Genomic DNA, 25,244 nt, shown 5'->3' on the forward strand with positions numbered 1-25,244 from the left:
AATACGTACCGCTGGGTTTCGGTCATGATATATCCTCTATTCAAGTATAACGAATTCCATTCGCATAAACCAGTTTACGTACATATGTTTACCGTTGAATCTGTAGTGTGAAAATGTGCCATCCCAGATAGGCCAGCAAAATCACGCACGGCTCAGAAATTTCAAAAATTATTTCACTTTTCCTTGTCGCGTTCGCGTTGTGGCTGACTTTCCGCCAGTTACAGCCAACAAATCGTTTGTGTATGTGGCAAAGTGGAGCACGTTACAGCGTAAAAATCCGCGAAAGTCTGTCTGTCACAAATTTCAACGGGACAGAAATGTTGTTACCGTAGCGCTACGCTTGCCTTAAACATAGCCAATGGCTTTTTACACTTAGGGTGGGATGTCAATGTTGCGGTAACGGCGGCGGTAAGGAATTTTGTTTGAAACGTCAACACGTTCGATCGCTGTATGCATCTGCATGTATTTGTAAGTAAGAGAACGCAACAAAGGAGCTGTAGCAGTGGATTGAATATCACTGGGTCGGGTGTGTTGGTTCAGTTACTAAGTAATTGGGTAATTTTCATAGATGAACAGTTTTTGGCAGCTGTGCTAAAGACAATGTTTTTCAATGTATATGAATTCTACATGGGCCATCTATGTTCAATTAATCCAACTTTAATTATATTTAGATTTAAAACTATTTTTAGTAAATCTAGTAAAAGCAAACTGAACTTTCTAGTAGTAAAATGATAATAAGTATGCCTTGCTCGAGTTACAGTTAAGTTACCATCGGTACAGGACGAATAACAGGGAAAGTCTAGTGAATTGTCAATGCTCATATTGATAGGCAGATATCTTCTTTTACTGAATTGGAAATTCGGTTTTGGTATTACTTGAGAATTTTTATTAAGTAATTACATATGTAAAAACCTTGCGCTTTTGGGCGTACCTCAGACGACGTAACGATGAGCCGTATGATAACAACTATAGCATAGCGCAGTGAGTTAAAACACATCGACTCCTCCTTGAAAGTATTCAACGCAGTATCCACTGGTGGTGACAGAAAAAGAGGAAGGCCTCATTTGCGCTGAAAAGACCAGGTCGAAATGACTTGGCTTCAGTTGGCATTTCTAATTGGCGTCAGTCAGCACAGAAGATATTAGACAAGCGTGCTTAAGAAAAATAAAATTCATGTACATCATCCCACAATATTTTCACAGTCCAACACAACTTTATAAACTTTGAAGTTGTTTGCTTTTCGTTTCGTCTTTTTCTAACTTCCACACTCGATGAGGCCAGAACGGTTTTTCAAACTGCAGTTGCATTCCGAGCTAGAACGATGGAATGGAATTGTGGGTGCCCGGACGTATTTGTTTTTTTTTTGACGTAGAATACGTCTTACGTTTATATGGGGGCTATGCTGAAATGTTGTAGTTGTAATTTTTAGAGCTTCACGAAAACGCTTATTGCAAGAGAACGAGTGAAGCGATTTTAAAGAAAGGTGTGGCGTTTCAAAGACAAAATCGACAGATTTATTTTTGTGTATAACCAATTCGGTGTCTGTCGTAGAAACAAAGGCAAATATTGGCTTATTTTGGGATCAATTTTAAGCCTTTAAAGTGCTATAGGAGCTTATGATTTGCAGCAGCAGAAATATTATCGTGTACAAATTTTATATAAATTCAACCATTATTGAGCTATTTAAGGCACAAAAGTGTTGAAAAAATTTGAAAATTTCCTTTATTAGGAAAATGCTCAAAAAGCACTCTAACGGCTTTGTTTTTGAACAAAATTTTGAGGTCGCTCAACTCTGGGTGTTAGTGGTATGATAGAAAAATTAATTGATTAACGCCCAACACTGCCTCCGTGTGTATTTCTGCCTTATAAAGCTTCTCACAAAAGCCATTTGCTGTTCGGAGGCGGCGTAAAGCTGTAGGTCCCGTGGCCTTTTTGTGACAACATCAAGACGCACACCACAAATTGGAGGAGAAGCTCGGCCAAATACTTGGCAAAGGTGCAAGCGCCAAAATATTGTTATTATACATACTATTAATATTTGCAATGACTAGGAAGACACTTGGATTCAACATGGCGTATGAGTGATGTTAGCTGGTGATTTTTTTTGATGATTAGTAAAGGCCTGTATGTAGCTCTCAAGAAAAGCAAAAACTCCATATAAAATGACGTACAAGAAATGGCTAAGAAATTTTCTTGAGTCAAATTTCCTTAAGGCAGTACGCAGTTCTTAAGAAATTAACTGCGCTTTCTACTACGGTTTTCTAAAGTTTTTTGTGAAAAAAGAGCACAAGGCAACCCAGGTTTGCAACAGAAATATATGCCCGTTCCATTATTTCTTGAGAAAAGAGTGAGGCAACAGGCTGTGAGGTATCAAAAATGTCAAAATTCCTTGGACACACACGCGAAATAATGGCAATTTTTTCTTGACCGTTTTCTTGAGAGCTGCATACAGGGCTTAATACTTAATGGTGAGGTCCACTATTTGTTTTAATTATAACGTGATTTTAGATGTATTAAGCATATGCTCACTGGTTAAGGAACAAAAAAAAAATTGCAAATATTAATTTTTTATAAGGCAAAACTTAGTTACTAACTAATTAATAAATGTATTTAAAACTAATTGATTGAACTCATATAAACTGTGTTCTAATAAACCGATATTTGGGAACCTACCTACGAAATTTCAACGAAATCGGACAATATTTGATGAAAACATACCTATTTTACCTTCCTTTTATTGGCTCGGGATGTAACTATGTAATATTGATGCGCCTAAAAGATGCAGCGATTTCTATTCTCAAGTTTCATACCTGATGACAGTACGATGACAGTATAATAGGGAGGTTTTAGTTTTTTAAACTATAATTTTATTTTAATAAAGATGCATTTAAAATCTGCAGTTTCCGGAAAACAAACAACAGCGTTGAGCGACTTCTAAATCTCGTTCAAATAAGCTGAAATTTTATAATGAACTTATCTTCCCTATTATCTTCAAGAATCCGAACGTTCTCAGTCGAAATTCAAAAAAGTTCCTATTTTGAACCACCCTAATGTACATATGTAAATACATACGTTTGTACGTACATATGTTGATAGCAGTTAATGTGGATCTGTTTTTATTTTTTAGTAATCTATGTATGTCTATACATATTATATATGTACGTACATATATGTATGAACACATGTATGCATAATACGCGAAAACGTTTTGAAATGAAACAACACTTAGAAAAAGACCAACCCAAGAATGAAAGTAAAGGTGAGTACGTACGAAAGAGAAAGTTAAAAATGAAAACAAAAACAAAGTTGCTTAAAGATAAATACAACAAGTAAGAAAGTCTAAGTTCAGGCGGAGCCGAACATTAAATACCCGGCGCAAGTATTAAATATAATATATACATATTATGTTTTTCACCTCTCCGAGCGCTACCGATACATGATAAGCCGGGGTGTATCAATTTTGAGTAAATTAGCGTCCTTAAATTTCGAAATATTGCAGTTTCAAGCATTTCTGAAATTTACCGTTATATGAAAAGCGGCCGTAATTTTAGTCCGATTTCAATAAATTTCAACGTTTTGCTTTTATGTGGCAAGCACAATAACCACACCGAGTTTGGTACAAACTGGTAGAACGGTTACCGATATACATATATGTGATCATAAGTGGGCGGTGCCACGCCCATTTTCCAAAATTTTACCATAAACGTATTTCTTGGTAAAGAATTGTTGCAAGCATCAACTTTGAATAAATTAGCTTTAATATTTACTGATTTATCGAAGATTTTGTATTTCTCTAAATTACCGTTATATGGGATGTGGGCGTGGTTATTGTCCGATGTTTAAAATTTTCGGCCATTTAGTATGCTGTATCAAGGCCAACAACTGTGCCAAGTTTGGAAGAAACTGGTGCAGCGGTTAAAAATTATTGTAGATGTAAATTTTGAGTGAATAATCTTCAGTAGTTCCTAAAATATCGCAGTTTTCGTATTTCTGAAAATGACCGTTATATAGGAGGTAGGCGTGGTTATTGTCCGATTTTTCCCGTTTTCAATACCATCCGTCCTACGGTAGAAAGAAGTGCACATACCAAGTTTCGTTAAGATATCTCAATTTTTACTCGAGTTATCGTGTGCACAGGCGGACGGACGGACGGGACGGACAGACAGTCACGGCTTAATCGGTTTCTCTTTTTCTTCTGATCATTTATGTATGAATTTGTCTATATAGATCTCGATTCGTTTTGCCTGTTACAAACAACCGTTATGTGAACAAAGTTATAATACCCTTGTTCACAAGTGAGTTCGGTTATAAAAAGATGAGGATGAGGATACCGATAAAAGTATAGATGAAGATAGAGGAAGAAAGATTAAAATAAAGGTAGTTTTAGAGAAAAGGATATAGATAGAGGCACACAGACTCAATCTGGGAACTATTTCGGAACTTTTGAGATTTTCGGGACTCTCGGGACTTATCGATATAATATAATCGGTATTTTGTCGGTGTTTTAATGATATTTTTATCGATTTTGTTATCGATATTTTGGTCGATTTTGTTATCGATATTTTTATTTATTTTGTGATCGATTTTGTTATCGCCTTTGCTATCGATTTTATTATAGATTTTTATCGATTTTGTTATCGATATTTTTATCGATTTTGCTATCGATATTGTTATCGCGTTCGCTGTCGGTATTTTTGTGGGTTTTATTATCGATATTTTTATCGATTTTGCTATCGAGGTTGTTATCGATAGTTTTAATGGTTGTTGTTATCGACTTTGTAATCGATTTTTTGATAGATTTTGTTATCGATTTTGTTATCGATATTTTTATCGATTTTTTTATCAATTTTGCTATCGATATTATTATCAAATTTGATATCGCTTTTGTTATCGATATTTTTTTGATATCCATATTTTTATCGATTTTGCTATCGGTATTATTATCGCTTTTGCTATCGATATTCTTTTTCTTACAGGCCTATTCTGCTTGTAACCGAACATTTTGTAGCAAGCTAATTTTGTTACCAACAATTGTCACCACTTCTTGCAACCGCAATTCTATTTACCTTGGTAACGTTTTAACTTATTCAGCAATTCAGCTATGGAGTTTTGTTGAAATTCTGGTGATGCATATTTCGCGGGGCAATATTTTGTTACCTGCTCATGAGATGGTAACAAAATTTACCGGTTACAAGAGTGTGGAGAATACGAAAAGGGGTTAAAAATTTACAGTAACTTTACTAACTGGTAACGAAATTTTTGTTACCAACGCAGAATAGGCCTGTTAGTGTATCCTTTCGTTTTTGACTTGGATATGCTCTTAACCATACCACGTATTATACGTTTAAATTTAGCGGCTGTATCTCCGATATAGCCGCCGTACTTGAATAGCTCGGTTGGCAGGCCGTCAGCTCCAGCAGCTTTGTTGTTTTTCAGCCGCGTAATCGCTATTCGTACCTCGTCATAGTCAGGCGGTGGGACAGCTACTCCATCATCATCGACTGGGCACTCGGATTCGTCTTCTTCAATTCTTTCAGCGCTGCTACCATTCAGTAGGTTGTAAAAGTGCTTCCTCCACAATTTAAGTATATTCTGGACATAGGTTACTAGGTCGCCATTTTTGTTCTTACAGGAGTTCGCCCCGGTCGTGAAACCTTCCGTAAGTCGCCTAACCCTCTGGTAGAATTTCCGGGTGTTCTTCCTGTCGGCCAGCATCTCAAACTCTTCGCACTCACGTATTTCGGCCTCTCTCTTCTTATTGCGGCAAATACGTCTCGCTTCCTTCTTCAGTTTCCAATAACGGTCCCACTTGGCTCGCGTTGCGCCCGATCGCAGCGTGGCCCTGTAGGCTGCATCTTTTTTCTGTGCGGCTACTTGACATTCCTCATCGTACCAGTTGTTCTCTCGTGCTCGCTGAAATCCAACTACTTCTTCGGCGGCGGTACTTAATGATCGGGAAATGTGGCTCCACTGCTCGCGTATGTCGGATTGTTGAAGAGTGCTCTCAGAGAGCAGGTGTGTGAGTCGAGTGGCGAATAAATTGGCCGTCTGTTGTGATTGCAGCTTTTCGACATTAAGCTTTCCTTGCATTGTTGGGCGCACTTTTTTGCTGCACAGAGGCGGGTGCGTATCTACAACAAGATAGTGGTCCGAGTCAAAGTTTGGCCCTCGGAGTGTGTGTACGTCTAGAACGCTTGAAGCATGCCTTCCGTCTATCACAACATGATCGATTTGGTTTCTCGTTTTTCGATCTGGAGACAGCCATGTAGCTTGGTGGATGTTCTTATGCTGGAACCTAGTACTACATATTACCATGATTCGGGCCCCGGCGAATTCGATCAGCCTCAGCCCGTTATCGGACGTTTCGTCGTAGAGGCTGAATTTTCAGACAGCGGCGCCAAAGATCCCTTCCTTGCCCACCTTGGCATTAAAATCGCCAAGCACGATTTTGATATCGTGTCGGGGGCAGCGCTTATATGTACGTTCCAAGCGCTCATAGAAGAGTTCTTTGGACGCCTCATTCTTCTCTTCCGTCGGGACATGGGCGCAGATGAGCGAGATGTTGAAGAATCTAGCTTTGATGTGGATTGTGGCTAGACGTTCGTCCACCGGGGTGAACGCCAGTATTTGGCGATGGAGTCTCTCTCCTATTACGAATCCAACTCCGAATTTGCACTCGTTTACGTGGCAACTGTAGTAGATGTCGCAAGGCTTCACGCTTATAAATATCCGGCTTCTGGCCACTCCCAGGTGAATGGCAGTGAAACGTTTTTTTAAATGCTTATTATATTGCGTTTATTTCGATTTTTTAGTGCATGATATTCCGAGCCTTATTAATAAGGGTGTCAAAGTAATAAAGTGGAAAACATTTGTAAAGATTTTCCACCTGATTGAAAACTGTATTCAGTTAAATTGGTAGGATAAATAAAATATTACAATTTTAGTATCAAACGAAATTATTTAAGAAATCTTTGATTTGAAAACATATTTCATTAGCATTATGACCAATCTTAAAAGTTAAGATCAAACATTGAAAATTAAATGAAATATTACGATATGGTATTTGAATAAGCATAAATACAATGAAAAAATTTACACATTCTTTAATCAGATACTCATAAAAACCTAAGAAATAATAATAACGTAAAAAAATATTCAAATATCCGGTGAAAGGTGTTTTAAAAATTCCTTGATTCCTCGGTTCTGTAATATTTTATATTTTTCATTGCAATGCCAGGGAACAAATATGCTGGCATCGGTCGGTGAAGTTAATAAAATGAAGGACGTGGTATTTTAGATGAACCCACACTGATTACCGAAAATGATAAAAGTCATATTGGTATGTCCAAATTACATTCGAAAGTGACTGAAAATTAACATCAATTAGATAGCTTTACAATTCAAAACAACCATATACATACATATGTATCTACGTTCACCTCTATATTCATACATAATTTAATTTTAGTACATATTAGACTGAGCCACAGCAAGGCGTGCTGGGTAACTCTAGTTCTATATAAACTTCGTTAATACAAAGGCCGAATTTTTTCGTGTAATGTTTGAAAGAAGTAGTTTACAATTTTTTTTTTTCAAATACTACTATTTGTTATAAAATATTCTAAGTATGTAATGGCTGAGCAACAGCGTTTCCAGAGACATCAATTTAGCTCTCCCCGAATTCTATTTGGCAATAGGCCCATTTTATAATCACCCGTTTTAATTACATTTTAAATATTGATTGTGGTCTTCGCCATTAGATTTTCTAAAATTTTTCTACTTCAAGCGAATTCTTCATTATGTAACTGGCGTTTGTAACAGGCAAAATCTACCACAATCAGCGTTTATTGTTTTATCCCAACCAAATTAAATGCAATTGTAGGTGAATGGGTATTTTGGTTGCATCAAAAACTTTTAATTAAACAATTGATGCTTGACCAAAAAGGCGTAACTAACAATTGCGAACTGAATACTAGTCTGCAGCTGAACGCTAATCACAGAAAAACCAATGGAAGCCTTAATTATAACAATTTTAATATCAGCCACTTTCAAATTGCAAACCTGTGGCAAACGCAAAAAAAAACCATATCGGCACTAATGTGGCAGTGTTCTTCTGTTCTTTTGGATTACTGCAGTTTTTGTTTTGCCACTTTTTTGGCATGTTATAAACGTGCAACGTGCTATTGCTGTGGCTGCAAAGCATGTTGCACAAATTGTGGTAAAATTGATAGTACCTAGCACAAAAAAAAAACAAAAAAAACTTGCTGTCCAAACAACAAGCACTGGTAGCAGTTGGAAATTTTCGCATTACTGACCGAAATTAGTTGGGAGTTGGCATGTTTGTTGGGCGATTGTTATAGTCGGGTGTGGCAAGCTAAATATTTATGTATGCATCGGGTATATATGTAAGGTGTATGGCATTTAGTTGTCTGTAAGCATTTGCATTTTTGGCAGATGTAATATTTGGCAGCGAGATTTAATTAAAATATTTTGCTGGTTTTGGCCCACTCAATATGCAGGGAGCTTAGAAAAGTTTTCATGGAACAAATGCGCATCAAGTTAGTGTTACCAATGAATGATTCCAAATGGAATGTTAAAAGGAGGAAAGCTTTATTTGTTCTCTTTTTCGTTTCGGTAATCATTAAAGGATTGCTGATTTGTCATTGGCTTCAAAGCGCATGTGCGTTTATACAAATATTTAATAACATAATAGGCAAATATAAAGTGGCATTTACTAATATTCGAATTATATTTGTTTTTTACTTACATTGCACTCGCAGATGTACTCGCTTACTGATGGACGGTGGCACTCCATTTGACGCTACACACAGGTAGGCAGCCATGTGCAGGCGACTCACTTTGGTTATATGCAACAACTCGCCATCGACAACGTTTACTGTAAAATTAAGAGAAGGACAATTGTTATAGCCATTGAAAAATAAGCGGATAAGGTGTCATAAGCGAATTTAAAACTACAAAATCGGGTTGTTCGCAGAGTTTCAGACCCGCCACGTAAAATGCCCCCAGCCTTCTCAAACGAAAAAAACTAAAATCAAGCTTCGGATGAGAACCCCTCTTTTCATGACGAGCCCGACAAACATTTCAAGGACTATGTTTTCCGAGCAAGCACCTGTAATATCCGGTCCTTTAATTGGGAAGGTGCCCTGCTCGACTGGGTGATGTTTTCGTAGGGGCAAAAAGCAGACCTCACCGCAAGCCAAGAAATGCGTTGGATGGCACAGGATTGACAAAACATGACACCTTGCGACGTCTATTACGGCTGCCTTGTGTTTGTGATTAGTGTTTGGAGAGAGGGAGAGAAAAATATCATAGCAACGTTCTGTCGTTAAATGACAGTCATGCTAGTTCGTAGTACCAGATTTCAACTCCAAGATTCGCCAAGCTGCGTGAATGTACCCAGGCTGGAAAATGACAAAAAAAAACAAGTAAGAAAGTCTAAGTTCGGGCGGAGCCGAACATTAAATACCCGGCGCAATTATTAAATATATGTTTTCCACCTTTCCGAAAACTACCGCTACACGATAAGCCGGGGTGTATAAATTTTAAGTAAATTAGCGTCCTTAAATTTCGAAATATTGAAGTTTCAAGCATTACTGAAATATACCGTTATATGAAAAGCGGTCGTAATTTAGTCCGATTTCAATAATTTTCAGCGCTTTGCTTTTATGTGGCAAGCACAATAACCATACCGAGTTTGGTTCAAATTGCTAGAACGGTTAGCGAGATACATATATGTGATCATAAGTGGGCGGTGCCACGCCCATTTTCCAAAATTGTATCATAAGCGTATTTCTTGGTAAAAAATTGTTGCAACCATCAATTTTGAATAAATTAGCTTTAATATTTACTGATTTATCGAGGATTTCGTATTTTTCTAAATTACCGTTATATGGGATGTGGGCGTGGTTATTGTCCGATTTTAAAAATTTTCGGCCATTTGGTATCTTGTAGCAGGACCAACAACTGTGCCAAGTTTGAAAGAAATTGGTGCAGCGGTTACCAAGATATACGCATGTAACCATAAGTAGGCGTGGCTACGCCCATTTGCCAAAATTTTTTAATATTCTTATTTTTCGTCTAAACCTCATTGTAAATATCAATTCTGAGTGAATTATCTTCAGTGGTTACTAAAATATCGCACTTTTCGTATTTCTGAAAATTACCGTTATATGGGAGGTAGGCGTGGTTATTGTCCGATTTCGCTCATTTTCAACACCATCCGTCCCATGCCCAAAAGAAGTCCACGTACCAAGTTTCGTTAAGATATCTCAATTTTTACTCGAGTTATCGTGTGCACAGACGGACGGACGGACGGACGGACGGACGGACGGACGGACGGACGGACGGACAGACAGTCACCGCTTAATCGATTTCTCTTTTCATTCTGATCATTTATGTATACATTTGTCTATATCTATCTCGATTCGTTTTGCCTGTTACAAACAACCGTTATGTGAACAAAGTTATAATACCCTTGTGCACAAGTGCGCTCGGGTATAAAAATCATGCGTACGATTCGAGGATCTATCTTCTATCCGATTAAAACATTCGCCTAAATGCTGAAGGAGACCGTTAGTTCAAAAATGAGAAATTCCAACAAACAGCCAACAGTTTTTCTACTCAGCTCTAACTTTTCTAGTGCGTTTGCTAACAATCCGACTCGAGCGAGCAGTGAAATCATATTTCTCGGTTCCTTGGTACTTATTACCGCTGATGGAACGATGAGCTGTAAAAGCTTTCCAACTGATTTTAAGGAGCCAAGTGAAAAGATGTGTGGTATCGTGTGCTATGCCTTTACAAGATAACTATGGATATGTAGTTTTTTAGCCTTTTACAGTATCCATACTTTAGTTACGCGAAAATCGCGCGAGCCACTCGACAAAGCTGAAACTCTTCGTTTGCGTTTGGTGGAGGCTGAACTCTGACGACGGCATTCATATCGCGAGAGTTGCAAAGGGCGTAATTGCGTGATTGTCATTGGTGGTTTTTCTGCATGAACGAACGAATAAGATCTCCCAGGACGGCGTGCGAGAAGAAAGTATTTTTTTTTCAATGACGTAATTTTTTCGCCGCCATGTGAATGAAAAGGAACGAAACCATGTATGTGAATGAAACCGATTAAAAAATGACGTCATCAATTATTTATTTTTTTCTCAAATGCAATTACAAATACACGGTTGGCATACATTTTTTGTCATTGGAAATTCGGCATTAGCCAGTATATTGTCTCTTAACACTTTCCGCTTTCTGGAATGAAAACCTCTAACATTTTTTTTGTGGATCGTATGTGATGTAGCGTGGACCGAAAATCCGCTTTTTTAAATTTTGATTGGTAATATTGCTCAACGAGAAATAAAATAAAGAAAATTTGTTTTATTTCACAAATTTGCGTTATTGCCGTGTGTGTTCTAGTTTGGTTAATAAAAGCTCAGCTTGAAGAGCAAAGCAGCTGATTGTTGGAGGTGACTAATTCGCCTTCAAAATTAACGGGCCGGCGCCAATTGATCGGGTACCAACAACATCGGAATTGAGGCCCGATGGTTTTGATGACCGGCGCGTAGGTTGCGGCCCAACTGGTAGATGCGCGCCGGGGCAAAACCAATCAAACAATGAAAAGGGGAAACATCCCTATTGTGCGCGACGTGTCGCTTATGCTCAAAATACACCACACAAATATTTGCACAAATAAAAATTAGTATAAATAAGATTTTTCTGAATTCTAGTTCGATACTTATTTGTACCAGTTGGTATTTGCGCAAATATTTGTGTGGTGTATTTTGCGCATTACGTATAAAATGTATTTTATTGTACCATCCGAGGTACCAGAGTTTTTGCTTTCACCTTAGTTATTATAAGTGTCAAGAGAGGCACTTATACTGCAGCCGCGCAGGAGAATTGGAAGGCGGCGTCAGTCGAGGTAAAGGAGCAGCGGTAGGAAATAGCGTCGGAAACGGAGTTGGGCGGCATAACTCCGCAGAAGCACCCCGTGGTAGACGCACACCCCGACCATCGCATTAGTGGCTATGTATTTTGTGTGTCCCTTTTTGAGCGAATCGTTCCAGGTAGTTTTGCCCTATTGTATTCCTTTCCCTTACTTTCAGCATCCCGCACCCATAGCGCAGCACCCTTGCGGTAGCGCGAGTGGGTTCGTAACCTTTTGGGTGAACCTCACCTCGGTTGCACCAATAAACAAGGTTTTGTTTTGGTATTATTGCTGTTGCTTTATATCGTCTGTTTCGTCTTTTTAAAATTTTTAATCGCATTTGAATACCTAGTCATTTGTCCCATAATTTTTGAGTCACCCTGGTAGTGATATTTGCACGTTAGTTGGTTATATATTAATAGTTAGTGCCGTTCCCCCATATAATTGTTGTTGTCCCATCTCCCAAATTTGATCGTTTAATTGTATCGCATAGTCCTGTTGTCTTCCCCACCAGCAACCTCGCCGTCCCCACTGTCACTTTCTTTTCTTTTGTCACTTCCTTTTTGCATATATTTGTTTATTTAGTTATAGTATTACTATTTATACTAATTGTTGCGAAATTTTGTTTCTTGGATAGCAGCTATCAATTCTTCGTGATGACCAATGAAAGCGGTTATCTCCTCATTCTTACTCAGTAGTCCATTACATTTGAATAAGGATTCTTATACAACAGCGTGGGCCGAACAACCGCTTTTTTAGAATTTTGATTGGTAATAGCAAAAATATGGTACAAGTACTTGGGAGCCTGATTATAATGTTTAGGGGGTGAAGTGCAAGTGCATATGCCTACTTTGGCTATGTTGCTTTCGCAGCGGCGACGGCGAGGTAGTCCCACGTCCTCTCACGCAGGCCAGAACATATCCCAAAGTGCCACCAGCCAAAGCAGGCGTTACATTCGCCTAATAGGATTTTAAAAATAGTCTGCTCGGATACGCGGTGCAAACTGTGTGAGGGACGAAGGACTGTTGGAATTAGGTGTTTTCTAACACCGGCATGCTATAAAAACACGGCTATGAGATAGATACGGCCATTTATTGCAAGAAATTAGGCTTTTAGCCGCAATAAATCTATACATATAATTAAATTGTTACAGGCCGATGTCTGTACATTATATATTAAATTAAAAAAAAACTAATATGGGGGCTCTTTATTAAGCAATAGAAGCCAAATCAACCATTTTTAAAATTTTCGTCGTTTGTCTGTGTGTCTGTCTGTCGGTATGTTTGCACGCGCACCACTCGAAAATGAATGCAGGTTATTGAATGCGGTTTCCACGAGTGTATTGCTAGAGGTCTAACTTAAAATATAGAAAGAAAAATGTTTGAGAGTTGTCACCTGTTTGAAAATTGCAGGCTAAGTAAATTAATAAGAAAAGGTGAATATTACAAGATGGGCGTCAAAAGAAAGAGGCTTAAGAAGCCTTACAGCCGAAAATGTTTGTTTGAAAATTTTAATTTAATTTAATTTATAGGTCAAATCGAATATGGCAATATGGGTATCAAACTGAAGAGGTTTAGAAAATTTTACTGACGAAAGTATTTTTTAGGAGGCTTGCCACCTGTTTGAAAAATTTTATTGAATTAAGTTGATAAAATAAATTAAATCTATATCTGTACTTATAATAAAATTGTAGCAGGCCGATGTCTGTACATGATATATATTAAAGAAAAATCAATAAGGGGGTCTTTATTAAAGCTACAGAAGCCAAATTAACAATTTTTAGAATTTTGGTATGTCTGTCTGTCTGTCCGTATATTTGTACGCGCATAACTCGAAAACTAATGCATGGAATCGAATTAAGTTTTCACCTATGTATCGCTGGAGGTCTAACTTACAATATAGAAGAAAACAATTAGAGAGTTGCCACTTGTTTGAAAATTTCAGTTTAAATAAATTGATACGCCACCTGTTTAAAAACTTTTATTTAATAGATTTGATAACATAAATTAAGTATTGCAATATTGGCTAAGAGGTTAGGAAATTTTAAGGCCGAAAATATTTTTAGGGGATCTGCCACCCGCTTGGAAAATTTTATTCATTTAAACTGGTAAAATAAATGAAATATTGCAACACGAATATTAAACTAAAGAGGTTTAGGAAGCTTACTTGCGAAAATATTTTTGAAGCGGGTTTTCCCCTATTTGAAAAATTTAATTCAGTTAAATTGATAAGATAACCTAACTGTTGCCATATGGTTATCAAACGAAGGTATGTGAGAATAATAAAATTGTAACAGGCCGATATCTGTATATAATTAATATTAAAGAAAAAATAATAGGGGGCTTATTAGATCAATAGAAGCCAAATCAACTATTTTTAGAATTTTGGTCTGTCTGTCTGTCTGTCTGTACGGCAACATGTTTGTAAGCGCATCATGCAAAAACTAATGTATAGAATTAAAGGCGGTTTTCACCGATGCACATATTGCTTGAAATCTAACTGAAAATATAGAATCCATTTTTTTCAGTTTATCGTCGATCTTTATTTCTAGGAATTTGAATGTATTAACTTTTACCAGTGCTTCGTTGTTTATATTTAGAGTTAGCGCCGCACTGTTTTAAAAATTTCGCCTTGATATAACCACAAATTTAGTTTTATTGACATTCAATTCCTGTGTTCATAATCATAACCAATCGCACTTCTTCGAAACTACTTTGTGGTTTCTGCCAAAAAATTGAGAAATCTGAGAGGTCGCGTTTTTACAATTTCATATGGTTTTCTGCAAACTAATAAACGGCTACACCGATTTGGTTCATATTTGGAACATATGCCAGCACCTTGAAAATAAATATTCAAAAATTCCAAAAATTTACTCGGTATGTGGCGCTTGTGTAGGAATATTCCTAAAACTCTTATACAGACTAAAACGTAAAAAACCAATATATCTCTAAAACCTGGAGAACTGTAATTTATCATGGATGAATAAATTGCAAATACTCTACTTATGGCGAAAACTGGTAGGCGTTGGAAAAGGGTGACTGGCACCTCCCATACAAACTGAACTTCTCATATAGCTTATCTCTGGATCCGCTTACGCTAACGTCCTGAAATTCGACACAGCTACATATCGTCGATACCATGTCAAACTATCGAATGTGAAAATCCGTACTTTTCAGGAGAGCAAAGAAACTGTTGTATAAAATTTTTTTGGCACTAGGAAAAAGTGTGGGATTCGACACTTTGTTAGAGTCAGTATCCTCTTCTTCTAAGAAGACTAGAAATTCGACGATTTGCAAACTTTGCGCATCATTCCAACCGCGTGCGCAAGGTATCTAAATGAAAAAGCATTTTTGCACATTCGGTAGTTTGACGTGGTAGTGATGATATATTTTCAATACCATACTTATGGCGAAAAGTGGTAATTATTTGAAAGGCTGCATCTACATACATTTACGTAAACGGGCAAGTATTATTCGATTGGGAACCATTTTCTCTCAGATTTCTAAATCCTACTGAGATATTGTAACTTTGCTTTTAATTTTTTGTAAAAGGTAAAACTTTCGAAAAAATTTTAAGAATTAATTTTTTTTTTGCACAAAGTTTGGAGCATTGGGACGGCGAGGATTCTTGGGCCTCCTATAACAGAAAACGCACATCTGTTCTCTTGAGTAGACTTTTTAATTGCAATAATAGATGTTTTAATTGCAAGATCATAAAAAAATATTACGCATGCTTGGAAGAGATCTCACAGGTGAAAATAAGACCATCGGTAAAGTTCATGACATCGAAAGGGATAAGTATTCTATGCGCTTTAGTGATTTCAACTTCAACTAAAAATGTTGACTTTACAGACTATTTTTGCTTTTAAACGCTCTATTTCATTGGCCAACGCAGAAGTGCATATTAGGCGCCGCGAAGCAAGCGGACATTGGCTAGTAAATAAATAAAATATAGTGGAGGCATATGGGATATATAATATTGCATATTATATGTACGTAATTAGGTAAAACAATCAATTCATAACTACTAAATTCAAAAAAAATTAATTTTTTTACCTTCCCGTTAAATATTTCTAAGTACTTTTGTCTAACAGTGTATTTAAGGAGTATTATAAACAATCTGAACTCACCGTGCTCACCGCCAATGAGCATCTCCTCGCCATCTTCACGACGCCACATCACATATGGTTCTGGATAGCCACGAGCTTTACACATCAACGTGACATTGAGCCCTTCACGAACAACCATGTCATTACTGGTCAAGGTTTCGATGATTACAGGAGGCACTAAAAACGATTTCGAAACCAATAATATTATTAGTACGACAAAGAAAAGATTCTGAATATTTTATAAAAATTTATTACGAGTAAATAAAACAAATTCATAAAATAAACAAATTCAGCGCATTTCCGACTTTCGGAGAACAAAAATAAGTTTTATTACCCAACTCACCTACAACTTGCAGATACCCCTTTTGCGAGCGCATGGGGTCCGTATTCACCTGACACATATACCAACCCCGATCGCTCTCTTCCACCTCCCGGATATGCAGATACCAAGACCGGTGGTCGTTATAGCTGAGACTAATGCGATTATTTTGTGATATAACGTTGTGATGTATGGAGAGTATTGTCTGTGTGTCGACGCGCACCCAAGCGACCTACAAGAGATTTACGAATTTAATGTTTACTACTATTAGTTAAATGGCATAATTGGTTTGAAGACGAGAATTAAAAGCAATGAAGGACAAAGTCATGGAATCGATATGTTTATATGCAAAGGAGCAGCAGGGAACAGCGAAGAGCTGTTGCGCTAAAGCTGTAGAATTTGTATACCCTTTGAACACATTCACTCAGTAATTAAGCCCATTATACTTATAGAATAGCACCCTAACTACCAGCTCTTTCTATGCGTTTGTGCTTCTATATCACTTACACACATGCACGTGTAGATCCTTATGTACATACATATGCACAACACAGACCACTTGTAATCTAATGAAAACTGACAAGTTACCTACTCGTACGATTTGCTATCGTACATTGGCAGCCACTCATCTGAGCTCCTTATTCTGTTACCAAATTATCATTCGATTGCCTCAAAAGGACTAAACTGCTGAAATGTTTCACTGCCATATCGAGCCCTAACCCCCAAAATAACGTAAGCGACATTTTTTTCAAAATTTTATTTTTGATGCAGAAATATTCCTAGAGCATCTAGATGCATTTCTGCATCAAAAATAAAATTTCGAAAAAAATGTCGCTTACGTTATTTTGGCGGTTAGGGCTCGATATATTTATTTAAACGGCCAATTCATATTAAGCCTAATAAAAAGTTGTGATTTTCTTCACGATTGCCTTATACTTAGCTAAAGTTGTGCACATAGACTAATTTGATATTAAAATTGACAGGAGCGAAACGTTCTTAAATTAAATTAATCAGATAGAAATACTGATGTTTTATCTTTCCATTTATACTTTACTCATGCTAATTGAACAAAAAATAGTGGGGATATATAGAATTTTATTGTGTTAGGTTACCGGTATTATTGTGTTCTATTACACAGGGAAACAAAAACGGTAAGGCTATTTTCAATGGACTCCTTTTTTCTGCTTACCAATCCGCACGTATACAGTTTCTTTACCGCTCCAACCGCCGAGACACTGAGGATTTGAAATTCGTGCAACCAAAGCGTGGACGCGGATTGGAACCCAGGCCGTTCTAACTTCCAAAGCGGTGTGCCATAATGCCATAAGCCTAACAACCATTCGTACGCCGAAATTTGGGCACAATGTAGCAGATCAACGTAAGAGCTACGATAGTCGCGTACCTCCGGATACCCTAGATATAAAGGTGGGTAAGTAGTCAACATCAAGGAGGATGGTTCCGTGCGCAGAAGTGGAAAGCTTTTGACTGCCATTCACCTGGGAGTGGCCAGAAGTGATTCTTGTGCGTACGGTCCAAATCGCAGCTAACAACGTCCGGATATATATATCGACGTATCCTGTGGGTAGCAGCCAAACACCCGTTTTGGAGCGAGCTAAATTGAGAAGGCGTAAAACTTCGCGTGCGCTGGGTTTGGGTCCCGCCACGTTAAAACCCCGCCCAATGAAAAATTCCAACAAACCACAGATGATGGTTTTTTGATGACGACCCCGGCAAACGTATAAAGGACTATGATTTGAGGGTATGCACCTGGAATATCCGGACCCTTAATGGGTGGGCTGGTTGATGTCCTCGGGAAGACAAAGGCTGACATCACCGCCATCCAAGAAATGCGATGGACGGGCCAAGGCAAAGTAAGCGTGCAGCCTTGCGATGTCTACTACAGTTGCCATGTAAAGCAGCGCAAATTCGGTGTTGGATTCGTGGTAGGAGAGAGACTCTGTCGCCGAATACTGGTGTTCACCCCGGTGGACGAACGTTTAGCCACAATCCGCATCAAAGCTAGCTTCTTCAACATCTCACTATCTGCGCCCATGCCCCGACGGAAGAGAAGGATGATGCGTCTCTTCTATGAGCGCTTGGAACGTACATATGAGTGCTGTCCCCGACATAATGTCAAAATCGTGCTTGGCGATTTCAATGCCAAGGTGTGCAATGAAGGGATTATTGGCGCCGCTGTCGGAAAATTCAGCCTCCACAACGAATCGTTCGATAAAGGACTGAGGATGATCGACTTCACCGGGGCCCGAAACATGGTAATATGTAGTACTAGGTTCCAGCACAAGAACATCCACCAAGCTACATGGCTGTCTCCAGATCGAAAAACGAGAAACCAAATCGATCATGTTGTGATAGACGGAAGGCATGGTTTAAGCGTTCTAGACGTACGTACACTCCGAGGGCCAAACATTGACTCGGATCACTATCTTGTTGTAGATACGCACCCGCCTCTGTGCAGCAAAAAAGTGCGCCCAACAATACAAGGAAAGCACAACGTCGAAAAGCTGCAATCACAACAGACGGCCAATTTATTCGCCGCTCGACTCACACACCTGCTCTCTGAGAAAACAACTGGATCGATGAGGAGTGTCAAGAAGCCGCAAAGAAAAAAGACGCCGTTTATAGGGCCACGCTACGATCAGGCACAACGCGAGCCATGTGGGACAGTTATAGGGAACTGAAGAAGGAAGCGAGACGTATTTGCCGCAATAAGAAGAGATAGACCAAAATACGTGAGTGCGAAGAGCTTGAGATGCTGGCCGACAGGAAGAACGCCCGAAAATTTTACCAGAGGGTTAGGCGACTTACGGAAGGTTTAAAGGGGCGAACTCCTGTAAGAACAGCATTGGCGACCTAGTGACCTATGTCCAGAATATACTTAAATTGTGGAGGGAACACTTTTGCAACCTACCGAATGGTAGCAGCGCTGAAAGAATTGAAGAAGACGAACCCGAGTGCCCAGTCGAGGATGATGGAGTAGCTGTCCCACCGCCTGACTATGACGATGTACGAATAGCGATTACGCTGCTGAAAAACAACAAAGCTACTGGAGCTGATGGCCCGCCAGCTGAGCTATTCAAGTACGGCGGCGAGGAGCTGATGAGGAGCATGCATCAGCTCGTATGCAGAATATGGTCAGATGAATGCATGCCCGACGAATGGAATTCAAGTACACTCTGCCCAATCCACAAGAAAGGCGACCCCGCCATGCGTGCCAACTACCGCGGAATCAGCCTTCTAAGCATAGGTTATAAGGTCCTGGCGAGTGTATTGTGCAAAAGACTGAAGCCCACCATCAACGAACTGATTGGACCTTATCAGTGTGGCTTTAGGCCTGGAAAATCCACCATAGATCAGGTATTAACAATACGCCAAATCTTGGACAAGACCCGCGAGAATAGGATCGACACACACCATCTATTGGTCCATTTCAAAGCCGCTTTCGACAGCACGAAGAGAAGTTGCCTTTATGCCGCGATGTCTGAATTTGGTATGCCCGCGAAACCAATACGGCTGAGTAAAATTACGTTGAGAAATTCCACAAGTTCCGTGGAAGGAACTCTCCGAGCCATTTGATACCAAACGAGGTTTCATACAAGGGGACTCCCTTTCGCGTGATTTCTTTAATCTGATGTTGGAGCAGATAATAAGAGCCGCAGAACTAAACCGCTCAGGTACAATACTTTACAAGACCATACAATTGCTGGCGTATTCCGACGACATCGATATTATCGGCAAAAACAAGGGCTACGTCTTTTCTGCCTTCTCGGGAGTGGATAGAGAAGAAAAGCGAATGGGTCTGGTGGTGAACGAGGACAAAACGAAGTATCTCCTGTCATCACACAAACAGTCAGAGCATACGCGTCTTGGCACACACGTCACTGTTGACAATTACAAGGTTGAAAAAGTAGACGACTTCGTTTATTTGGGAACCAGCATTAACACCAATAATAATGTAAGCCTTGAAATGCAATGGAGAATCACTCTTGCCAACAAGTGCTACTTTGGGCTGAGTAGGCAATTGAGAAGTAAAGTCCTCTCTCGTCGTACAAAGACTACACTCTAAAGTCACTCATAGTGCCTATGCTGGTGTATGGCGCGGAGGCATGGACAATGAAAGCATCTGATGAGGCGGCTCTTGGAGTTTTCGAGAGAAAGATTCTGCGAAAGATTTACGGACCTTTACGCCTTGGTGACGGCGAATATCGCAGACGATTTAACGATGAGCTGTATGAGCTTTACAACGATATAGACATAGTGCAGCGAATTAAAATTCAGCGGCTCAGCTGGCTTGGCCATGTCTTTCGAATGGACAGAAACGATCCTCCTCCGAAAATATTCAACGCGGGCCGCGATGCTGGGAACAGAGGAAGAGGAAGGCCTCCTCTGCGTTGGAAAGACCAGGTGGAGAAGAACTTGGCTTCACTTGGCGTTTCCAATTGGCGTCAGTTAGCACAGAAGAGAAATGACTGGCGTGCTGTTTTCGACTCGGCCAAAATCGCTTAGGCGGTTACAGTTCCAGACCCAAATATTTACGAGGCATGGTTGCTTCAAATCATATTTACGATCATAGAGGATGGTACTGAAGACGGTTTGATTGTCTGTCCACAGTTTTGCAATCAAAGGGACGACTCGAGCGTGCAGGTGGGATGGACACTTGCGGTTAACAACCTTGTGCATGCTACGCTTGAGTCGGAAGAAAATTGGTTCGTTATTTGCAATTTGGCAAACACAATTTGAACATAATTGCGTCTGGCGGAACAACTCCGCAGTTTTTCATAGAAAGGCAATAGGCCGATCCCCCTCCGCAAAGTAATACCTTACGGTAGTTCCACGGTGGTAGGGAAACGAAGCAGGGGTGGGTGTTTTAGTGCGGTGAGCCGAAAGCCAAGTCCCACACTTTTCGGCTTTCAATGCCTTGCGCCACCTCTAAAAAAAAAAACAGTTTCTATCAGCTCTAGATCTAGAGAAAGACGTAGTCCAAGTGTCAAAAAATGCGTTTTTGGCAATGCTTGAGAAGCTCTAGCGAAAAAACAAAAGGTCACAGAATCTTCCGCCTGTATGAAAAAATGTTTTTATATTACTATTCCTCACGTAGCTTTTAAAATTTACCTGCCACTATAACACATTTTTTGAGAACAATATTTGTGCTAAAGGGCACATACATGACATTTATGTCAGCTTCAGTACGAAATTGAGCTACATATGTGCAATATTAAAACCAAATTGCGAGTCATCGTGCAGAAGCTTGGTACGTTTAATTTGAAATGGCCGTATTTATTTGTGCTGCATACATTAGGAGACCTCACAATCCATTAAAAAATATGCCACTCTGATGTCAAAAATTAATCGATTCCACGCAATCTGTTCAAATTAACTTCAAAAAGCAAATAAAAAATTTTAATATACCACGTTTCTATAAATGGACTAACAAGTGGAAAATAACTTTTTTTTTTGAGTTTAGCAAGAGTCATTATAAACCACTTTCAAATTTAAAATGCAAAACCTGGGGCGTATGCACGCCCCTTAACATTTAATTGACAATACGAATATTCAAACTACATAACATATACCTAATAGGCGGCATAAATACACAGTGCGCTTGACTCACCAGTCGGTTTGGATGTATTGGTGAAAATAAATATGTGTTAGTTACACCGACATGACTCCTGGAATGACTCTGAATGATTCAACTGTGTGTAGTCGTGTATGCCGCCTATAAAATTTCTTTTGCGCAAATATCAATTTGAGATCGATTTAATTATTTTCTAAAAAATCGGGATTGGGTCATATACTCAAATACATACATATGTATTTTACTTTTCATATCAATTCAAGTCTATTACATGTATTATTGTGTTCTATTACACAGGGCAACAAAAATATACAAATATTTTGGTGCGGCTTATATTAAAGCTATTTTTGATTGACCTTTTTGTGCTGATTACCAGTCCGTAGGTATAAGGTTTCCTTCAGCTCTGCATCGGAGTGTGAAAGAAGGCGTTTTTGGCAATGCTTGAGAAGCGCTAGGCGCAATTTCAACAAAAGTTTCAAGAACCTTCCACCTATGTGAAACTATGTTTTTAAGTGGCGATTCTTCAAGTAGATTTTTAAATTTATCTTCTTCTCAAACATATTTTTTGAGAACAAAATTTTGTTTAAAGGGCAGATAAATTTTAAGATTGACTTGAGAAAACTGACGCCCATTTTTGTCAGCTTTAGTACGAAATTCCACGCAATATGTCCTAATCAACAAGACCCCGTCTCGAGACTGTCTCTCAATAAGTTTTGATTTTATAACAAAAACAATATTGCGGTCACACTTATTTAAAACAAATTTTGCGCGGTTGCGACCATGCGCCATCCTTATGTATGTACGTATGATTTTATATTGACAAATGGCTTACATGTAAAGAATCTCCACCAGATTCTTTCCTTTTTTCGGCAGCCGTTTGTGGAGTTGGACGTGATTTTGGAGCCTACACCATTAGACCGAAGCAGAGCAGCAACAAAATTTTGGCAAAAGCAATCACGTGGTCCAAGTGCTAAGCAGCCATACCGCATTCAAAGTATGTGGCTCCGGCAGAGGCGAGATTTTCAATAGAGTGCAAAAATGTTGTGTTTCCAACGAAAATGTTCTCATATTTGTGGATCGTTTGTTTTGTAGGGCCAACGTTGGAATAGCTCGCACATGCACGCGCAAGACATCTTGTAGGTGGTAGGCTGCAGACTATAGTGCGTGAACTTTGTGCCCCAAATCCCTACGGCCTCCGCACCAGTTCATTCCAGCTCTTTTGAAAGTTCCATCATTGTATGTACACGATGTGCCAAATTAGGCCAACATAAAGTGAAATTAGGCGACAATTTTAACATTTACTATAATTTCGCTTAGTTTGCAAGTGAATACATTTAATCAAACACTATCGAAACCAAAAGTGTTTACCGCATAAAATCTGACGCAATTGGCACCGACGGCGTACCAATTAAATTTATAAAATTAATTTTACCAAACATGCTAAACTATCTTACACATCTGGTAAACCATTGTTTCACTACTTCCTGCTTTCCCTCTGCTTAGAAATAGTGGTGGCAAACTATCGACGGCACAATCGATACTATCGATGGTTTTGTTTTTTTTTTTCACTATCGATAGTTTTGAAAAACTATCGAGTAATTTCACCATCGAAAATTTTCCAAATTTAAGACATAAAAATGGTGAATGTGCATTGTATAAAGCGGCAATACTTTTATATAAAAGAATATATGGAACCTATGTTGGCCTAACGTCATCATCAGTAGAATCGGAACGAATGTACAGTAAAGCAGTTTTAATACTAAACGAAAAAAGATCGCAACTAAAACTTAAAATTGTTGACATGCTATGTTTCTTAAATAAAAACAATTTGCTTTAGAAAGCAGAATATATAAGTATCTATGTTTAGTTTTTTAATTCATACTTTCATTATAAAGGTAGGTCCTTATGGTCTTTAAAAACAATGGGGCGTATTCATAGTCAAAATTAAGTTAGTACTTGAAGTTAGTTGTAGATTTTTGACATTATTTTGGATGGGTTTCCTGTCAATAAAGTCACTTTCAACTTTAAGTACCAACTTAATTTTTACTATGAATACGCCCCTATTAGATTTTTATCTTTTTCAAAATAGGCGACTATCGATGGTTTCAAAAAACTATCGATAGTTTGCCACCACTACTTGGAAAGTAGGAATTATTTAACAGGGTTATCAAAGATATTAGAGTCGATTATAGCTTCACAAATAAATGATTTCATCGAGGTAAATAATCTACTCAGTCCGCTTCAATCAGGTTTTAGAGCTGGTCATCCTTGCTCGACTGCCGTCACCAAAGTACTGGACGATACCCGTCAGGAGTTTGATCAAGGTCACTTAACACTTCTATGTCTTTTAGATTTTTCCAAAGCGTGTGACTCTGTCAACCACAGCCTCCTGCGTGAAAAATTGGCTATCTATTTTGGATTTGAAGAAAATGCAGTAAAGCTTCTGAACAGTTATTTGTGTAGCAGAAAGCAGAAAGACAAAGTCGGCAACATATTCTCTGAATTGGCGCTCACACACTCTGGAGTACCTCAAGGCTCTGTGATGGGGCTTTTCCTCTTCAGCTTTTTTATCAACGATATTTTCAATACCTGCACGCCTTCGCCGATGACGTTCAACTCTATATATCTAACCATATCAGCATGGTCCAATATGCAACACTTAGGCTTAATTAGGACTGGCGCGCGATTGTTGAGTGGTCTGCTGAAAACCTTCTCAGCCTCAATGCTCTAAAATCTTATGTACTTCCAATTTGCGAAGATAAAATCCAAGTTTCTGATATGCCTCACCTTTATATTGGTTCTACAAAGCTCCAATTAGTCAGCAAAGTGAGAAACTTGGGTTTTATTATTAGTTCTAAGATGACTTGTGAGGACCATGTAAATGAAGATGTGAGTAAAATCTACTACACTTTGCGTTGCCCGAGAGTATCCTCGCTTTTCGATCCTTCAGACACGAAAAGAAAGCTGGTTTTAAGCACAATTGTTCCCCTTATTACTTACTTAGTAGTAGTGTACAGCAAAGTGGACTTTCGTTCCCTGCATAAACTCAATGTTGCACTCAACCACTTGATGAAATTTAACCTTATATCTATTACCTTGTTTATATGGCACCAAGCGCAGTATCGAATTATCACGTATCAGTGTAGCTCGCTTGAAATGCAAGTGTTTATATGCAACAAAATAAATGAGTCGATCGAACACGCTTTCAAACAGAGTTCATCCGGATGCCACCCCTTTTAATACATGGGTCAATTCTCGAAAATAATATACATGGAAAAAT

The 25,244-nt window shown here is 38.7% G+C and overlaps 1 protein-coding gene across 1 annotated transcript in view; it reads right to left on the reverse strand.

The window, feature by feature from the left end:
* LOC118736322 (lachesin) overlaps positions 1–25,244 on the reverse strand; it is a 444,597-nt gene that overhangs the window by 5,262 nt on the left and 414,091 nt on the right. The window contains exons 4-6 of the mRNA XM_036466418.1: positions 16,396–16,603; positions 16,074–16,229; positions 8,768–8,896 (exon numbers count right to left, since the gene is read on the reverse strand). Coding sequence (XP_036322311.1) covers positions 8,768–8,896; positions 16,074–16,229; positions 16,396–16,603 — 493 coding nt within the window. The remainder of the gene's footprint in view (positions 1–8,767; positions 8,897–16,073; positions 16,230–16,395; positions 16,604–25,244) is intronic.

This window comes from Rhagoletis pomonella, unplaced genomic scaffold (genome assembly GCF_013731165.1).
Source record: "Rhagoletis pomonella isolate Grant_MI unplaced genomic scaffold, Rhpom_1.0 Rhpom_scaffold_00003, whole genome shotgun sequence".
Classification (NCBI taxonomy): Eukaryota; Metazoa; Arthropoda; class Insecta; order Diptera; family Tephritidae; genus Rhagoletis; species Rhagoletis pomonella.